The 6,939-nt window shown below is 57.1% G+C and overlaps 1 protein-coding gene across 1 annotated transcript; it reads right to left on the reverse strand.

Moving 5' to 3' along the window:
* Positions 1 to 407: 407 nt before the first annotated feature.
* AMER3 (APC membrane recruitment protein 3) lies at positions 408 to 4,676 on the reverse strand. Its single transcript, XM_068543695.1, is given in 3 exon segments — positions 408 to 537; positions 2,100 to 2,258; positions 2,260 to 4,676. Coding segments are annotated over 3 exon segments (2,706 nt in total).
* Positions 4,677 to 6,939: the final 2,263 nt, after the last annotated feature.

A 6,939-nucleotide genomic window follows, 5' to 3' on the forward strand; every position in this document is an offset into this window, starting at 1 on the left:
GTCCTGGGTCCCCTTTGGCACTGCCCTCCTGACCCCAGGCCCCTCCTGACCTGGACCACTTTGGTTCCTGCCCTTCCCAGTGCTCTTGGACCGGGCTGGCTCTTCTACATCTCCACAAGTCACTGTGTCACATCAAGGAAGTCACTTCTGCCAGGTTAAACCCAACTCTGCTGCTCTCTAGACACAAGGCCCACAGGCAACAAGAAATCAGAAAACCATGTACAACCTTTTGATATTTCATTCTTGCAACAGTATTCACTGAGCACTTGCTCTGCTCAGGTGCAGTACAAAGTAACAGAGACGCGCTCCTGGCACCCAGAGGCCCCAGACACCTGTGCCTTGAAAGAAGGGAGGAGGGGAGGCTTCGAGAGGGGTGTTCACGGCAGGAGCCCACCAAGAGCTGGGCCCTAGGAGTTGGGGTTCGGCTCCAACACCATCAGTCCCACACACTGGCCGAGTGTGTCATGGGCAAGCCACATCCGCACCCTGGTCTTGGCTTCCATGTCAGAAACCAGGGGAGCCGCTGCATTCCGGTTGCTGCAGGGATGCCACGAGCTACTCCACATGTCACCTGCTCACATCTAGGCCCAATAACGGTGCTGTGACCACTTGTGGCAGTCCTGGGAGGAAGGGTCAAGTGTGGCTTCCCAGGAAGGCTGGCCCTGACCTTCCTTGTGTCCTGTCTCGATGGGCCTGGTCAGGAGCCCTGTCATGCCCTTTTGAACCTCCCATGTGCTGCATGCATCCTCTGCACAGTGGGCCCCAGGAAGCAGTTGTTAATGAGGGCGCGGAGCGTGTTCTAGCCTGAAACAAAGCCTCAGGCAATCAGGAGAGGCCCCAGCCTGTGGCCAGCTTGTCAGACTGCATCCCTCCATCTGGAATTCCTCCCTCATCACTGGGCCCACCCCCTTTCTATGCTGGCCTCTCTTCTAGAAACAGCTTCATAGCTGCTTGTGGCATACTCCCCCCCCCACGTCCACCCCCACCCCCGCCTGGCACCTCACCACAACAGGGCAGCTGGAGCAGGGTCTAATCGTAGGGAACCCTGGCAAGGGGCTGGCTGCTGGCCTGCTGCCCTGAGGCTGGCCAAACAGACACCTGCCCTTCCTGAGGTGCGAGCCACCTTCCCCTCTGTGATTCTGAATGTTTGGTGCTGTGCACGTGTTGTGGCTTTCGAGGGGTTGGAGGATACAGCCTCATTCAAAGGTGAACCTTCCTGAAGCGGGAGGCTAGAACGCTTGGCAGCGTGGAGGGCAAGAATGGCAGTGTGGAGAATCAGTCAGCTTCTTCCCCAAGAGCATCTCGCCACCTGTTGCTCAGTTAGAGAGTGCAAGCTGGGGGAAATCATTGTTTGGATGGGATGCTTTGTGACAGAGAACACCCATAGGTCAGGTCTGCAGGGTCTGGCCAGCCCTGGCAAGGTTGCACAGGAATGCATGGCATCTGCTGGTTCAAGGCTCTTGCTGAGACGGCTGGTTCTGCTTCTGATTCCCTCAGGGAAGCCCTTCAGGGTCCCGTAGGTTGTGGCTGCTCATCCTGGGGGTGGGGAGCAGGCTGGGGTGGGGCGAGTGGGCACTCCCAAGCTCACCTGCAACCCCCTATCCCCTGTCTCAAGCTCCTACCCCTGAGCCTCGGACCCCCCACTCACACTTATTACTCTCAACCCTTGTTCAGAGTTATCAGCACAATATGTACCCTTTATAATAGGTACCATTTCCATCCCATCAGTTTCAAATCCGAGCTCCTCCCTCTGACATGCTGTATGAGGAGTGGTCAAATGTGGCTACTTCACATCTGGGTTTAGATGCTTCATTTTTTGGTGGGGAAATTGGGGAGGCACATTTTGAGAGCACTAGCAGCTTTGCAATTGTCCTTGGTCTTGGGCTGCCCAGGACCTGTTCTGGCTGAACTGGTGGGTTCAGCTATGGATGTCTCCATGTTAAAATGCCCCGCCCCACTTGCCTGAGTCCTGCCACCCCCTCCCCCCCAATACAGTCCTCACATCAGGGACAAAGGGTGGAGATTTGGGTCTTAGGCTCTCCTGAATGTGACCACAAAGACACAAGACTATTCCAAAGGTGGGTCTCAGCCATGCTGGCCTGGGAGCTCCTACTTCCTGCTGGTTGCAAAGGATGCCCTCGTGGTCCAAGAAGCTGCAGCGGCTTTCTGGGGCACTTGCAGAGTGGGCCCCCTCCCACTGGCTGTTGGAAGTGAGGGCCAGAATTCCTGGCAGGTGATCCCAGGCAGCAGGACTGAGGGGGCTATGGGTCCAGCTGGCTCCTGTGTGCAGCCTGCTCTATAGCCCTTGAGCTGAGCTGCAGAGGCTGGTCCTCCACAGAGGCCTGGGCCTGGGCATCCAGCCTGGTGGGCTCCACCCTGATCTGGCTCAGGTCCAGAATGCGGCCTGGGCACCTCTGGTCCTGTGGGCTGTGGAGTGGGCTGGCCAGGGAGGGCAGGCCACATATGGCAGCCGTGCTAGGGAAGCTGTTAGGCTGTTTCTGTGGCAGAATGTCAGGGCCCCTGGCCTGAGGCTGCCCGCAGAGCCCGCTACCTGTGTTCTGCCTTGGGGGCTGACAGTCTGGGTGGATCTGTAGGGCTGCCACCTGGGCCACACAGCCTGTCAGAGTGAGCTCTGAATCCACAGGGCTTCCCACAAGACCTGGCCTCCAGGGACCTTGGAAACACCCCAGGTTCCCAGGCAGCCTGGGCTCCTGGGAGCCAGGCCAGGCAGAGGGGTTTGGGACCTTGTTTTTGCTGGACGTGTTGGTTGCCACGGGGGCTGCAGACCCCACAGAGGAGAGCAAGCCTTCAGGGTGGCCTTGTGTCCCTCCTTCCTCAGAGACCTGCACACACTCCAGAGAGGGGTCCCTGGATGGAGAGCTGGTCCCCTGCTTGGCCCCCGCTAGGACCTCGCTCACTCCAGCAGGCAGGCCCTTGGTGCCCGAACATGCCCACAGCTCCCGCCTGCTGGGTGCTGAGCTCACGGAGGTCCTACCTGCATCTAAGGCCCCGGTCCCCCCGTCCTCCAGCTTCACTGGACCCGGGCACACCTTCTCAGAGCCAGCTCCTGGCTTCTCCACCAGTCCTCCCGGGGGCGCCGCAGGCTCCCTGGGGGCCGAGGCAGGCAGGGCACGGAGCTCTGGGCTCCGGCGGAGCCAGTTGATAATGCCCATGGTGATGGCAAGCTCGGTGTCGCAGAGCTTCAGCAGGCACTCCTTGCCCCTCCAGGAGCTCTGCAAGAAGCTCTGGCTGAGTAGGTCTGGGCCTGGAGCGGCGGCCAGGTTCTCTTCTGCCCCCACGTGGAAGCTGCACATGGACAGCGGGGCTCCCAGTGCCGGCCCCGACAGACTCTCAGACACGCACAGGTCGTCATCCAGGTTCGGGCTCCCGGGGCCCTCAGTGGGGTCATAGAAGAGCTCGTAGAGGGCGTCTCCGCTGTAGCTGTCCCGGGGGAAGGCGGCTGCGGGTGTGCCTGGGCTCGGGGCCTCCTTCTTGTCCTCCTCGAGGCCTGGTGAGAAGGAGTCATAGTAGCCCTCATCGCTCGTGGACACAGATTCTGGCCGCTCGCTCTTGGGGGTGCCTGTGTCTATGGAGCTGGCTTTGGAGCCGCTGTGGGGGTCCCTGCATGGGCACAGGGGGAGCTCAGCAAGCCCAGATGCATCTGGCCTGGGCTTGTCTGTGTCTGACCCCTGGGGGCCCCCCAGCCACGGACCTAGCAGGGCGCGCTGTTGCTGCCTCACCGAGTGATTCACACGGTCCCAGAACTTGTCAAAGTCAGACATCTCATTCTGGGCAGGCGATGCCAGCTGCTCTACACTGCCCTGGAAGGGGCCCCTGGAAGCCATGGAGTCAGGGACCTGGGATGCCTGGGCAGGGCTCTCCAGGCCCTCATGCAGCTCCAGGGATGGCACTGAGCTCTCGTCTGCAAAGATCTCCCCGCAGCCGGTGAGTGAGTCAAAGCTCTTGAGTGAGGCCACATCCTCACACAGGGCCCTGCAGAGGTCAAAGGAGGAGTCGGGCAGGAACTCACTGTCAGACAGGTCCTGGCACAGGCTGTCCAGTCCCAGCCCCTCGCCCAAGGGGAAGCAAGCTGTGCCTTGCTGCCCTCCAGCCTCTGATGGGCCTTCAGGGGAGGACAAGCTCTTCCCCTTGGTTGTCAGCGAGGCCAAATTCTCAGTCTTGTTTCTGCGGATGTGGAATAGATTCCGAAAACATTTCTTGGGTCGTTTCAGGGAAATTCTCTTCCTTGGGATGCTCTTGGCCACAGCTGGTACAAAGGGCATCTGGGGCACAAAGTGGCGGTAGTCAATCATGCGCTGGCTCCTGGGGGGCCCTGGGAAGCTTGCACTGCCCACCAGCTGCCCTGTAGCTGAGGCTGCCCTGTCAGCCCTGGGCACACTGTCGTGAGTCTTGCTCTTCTGCACCGGTTTGAAGGTGGTCCCACAGAGAGCTGCAGGCCCCCCATTGGTGTCTGGCTGGGCCCCCTTGTCGGAGCACCTGTCATATCCTTGGGTGCTGGGACTGACCTGGGGGCCCCTCTCACTGTGGGGTCGCTGCTGCCCTCCTGGTGAGACTGCATCCTCCGTGGCCGGGGCAGTGGCTGCTGGATCTGGGGGTTTCTCTTGGTCAATCTGCAGGCTAGATTTGATGAATGTCTTTCCTCTCTTCAGCTCCATGCTGCAGTGTCCCTGCTGCTGTGGAGGAAAGAAGGAGGCACTTGGTATCCAAGATGGAGGCCTGTGGTTCTAGAAGACCTGTGTTTGCCTCCCCCCCACCCCCCACTGCCCACATGGGCATGGGAGCTGAGCTCTGACATCTGAGCTTGGATCCTCCATAGAGGCAAGAGGAGAGGGAGATGGGAACTGCCCCACCCACAGGCTTGCTGCTCCAGCCTTTGTAGATAACTGATACCCAGAGAAGTTAAGTCATGTGCTTAAAGGCAGACAACAGGAGACAAAATGAGAACGTACTGGGGTCTGGTACTCCTGTAGCTGTGATCTTGCGACTCCCTCAAGCATCCTTTCAGAGCTTATCTGGGCAAGTTAGACTTCCATGCCCAGGCCTGGCACTCTACCCACAGCACCATATCGTTAGGAGGAGTATCATGGCCCTTCTGAGTGGATGAAGCAGAGGACTCAATAAATAAGTTGCTTCCTTCATGCAAGAGACAAGGAAACCCTAGCCTACTTCCTGGGCTGGGTGCAGTGGGCCATGTGGGCATGGGGGGAGGGAAGACACATGCATGCTTTCCAGGACTGCTGCATCTTTTTGAGGAGGGAAGAGTCAGTCTACACAGAGGCCATCAGGCAAGGCACAGCCAAGCATCTCATGGTGCACGAGAGCTTGAGCAGGGAGAAGAGAGCAATGTGGCAGAAGGCAAAAGGGAGGAGACAAGCAGGAGACCCGGAACAGGCAGACTGGCCACACACAGCACATCATGAGCTGAAAGTGCAGGCAGGTGTCGTCTTTTGTGCACGTCCTAACTGTAAACATTGCTACCTGGAGTGCCATCCAGAGAAAGGTTCTGATGCCCAGTCTGAGTTCAATGGGAAAGAGTGTTGGAATCGCTTATTGATGTTTGTCCTGGGTTTGGGAGTGGGAAGGTGGTAAGGGTGTTAACAACTTGATCATCCTTGCACAGCTGGGGAGTTTGGCCTTACCCCCAGTCAGGGAAGAGCTATGGAAGTCTTCTGAGGGAGTGGGTGGAAGCAGTGGCATAATGAAGTTGATGGTCTGAGACCATTTATCTGATGCCTGAGTGGAGGATGGACTCGAGGCTCTGAACAGAGAGGACTCACAGGAGGAAGCTAAAATGGGCCACGTATATGGAGATAAGGTCTAGATGGAAACTGCAGTTCTAAGCATGAAAAAGAAGGGTAAAGTCATAGGGTCTTTCAAAGGAAGAAACACCAGGATTTAGCAACTAAATAAAGAAAGACAAGCAGGCCAGAAGTCATAAACACTGAGGCCGGGATTCATGCCACGAGGGGGACCATAGGAGTGGGAAAAGTCCAGAAAGTGGAGAGGATGAGAGGTGAGCAAAGGCAAGGAAGGGACCTGTGTTAAGAGCTGGTTTGGGGGAGAGGAGCAAGGGTCTAGTTTTAAACGCATTGCCTTTGGGGTGAGTTTGGAGACCCACAAGACCACATCGAAAGAAGGCAATGCTATATCAGTTAACAAAGGATGTCACAGTCATCAGCGATTGCAGCCCTCCAGTGTGAGCCGGTGAGCCCTGAGGAAACTCAGGAAGGAAAGAATACCTGCCATCTAGCAGCCATCAGACTGCAGCCACTCCCATGATCAGCCCTCAGGAAACTCAGGGTGTGAAAACACAGGATGCTGGCCCCAGGTAGCTGAGGTGCATATCAAAGGAATGATTTCAGTGAGCCCAGAATCTTGCATCTTCCCATACACAGAAAAGTGCTAAATTCCCTAACTTGGGATAGCTGGTTTTCTTTAATTAACAATAATTTTTTGACGTTCAGACTACCTGCCCTTTGTTGCAAAACTTCTATATAACCTCATTCCCCCGCTTGCCTCCTCGGAACGTTTGTCTCAGGGTTACTTGAGATGCTGCCTCCTGGGCTTGAAGTCCTAAATATTCCCGCCAAATAAAACATAACTCAAAAAAAAAAAAAAGAAGAAGAAGAAGAAGAAGGCAGTGCTGAAGAGCACCCCCTGAGAGGCACCCCCCCCCCCGGTGTGTTGCTCCTCACAGGTACCCCGCTCCCAGGCTCCATCTGCCTCACTGTCTCCGCCTCTCCTTGGCAGTGAGGGACCTGCCAGTTGGTCCTCTGGCTGATTTCTTGGGCTCTCCATAAGGAGTGCTCCATAGGGAGCACTGAGATTCACTCTCCCTCAGTCCACAGTCTGTGAGGGAGGAATAGAGCAGGTGGCAGGCAAGTGGCTTTATTGGCCTGCATGTCTTTCACACCCACT

This window comes from Eschrichtius robustus, chromosome 5, assembly GCF_028021215.1.
Source record: "Eschrichtius robustus isolate mEscRob2 chromosome 5, mEscRob2.pri, whole genome shotgun sequence".
Classification (NCBI taxonomy): domain Eukaryota; kingdom Metazoa; phylum Chordata; class Mammalia; order Artiodactyla; family Eschrichtiidae; genus Eschrichtius; species Eschrichtius robustus.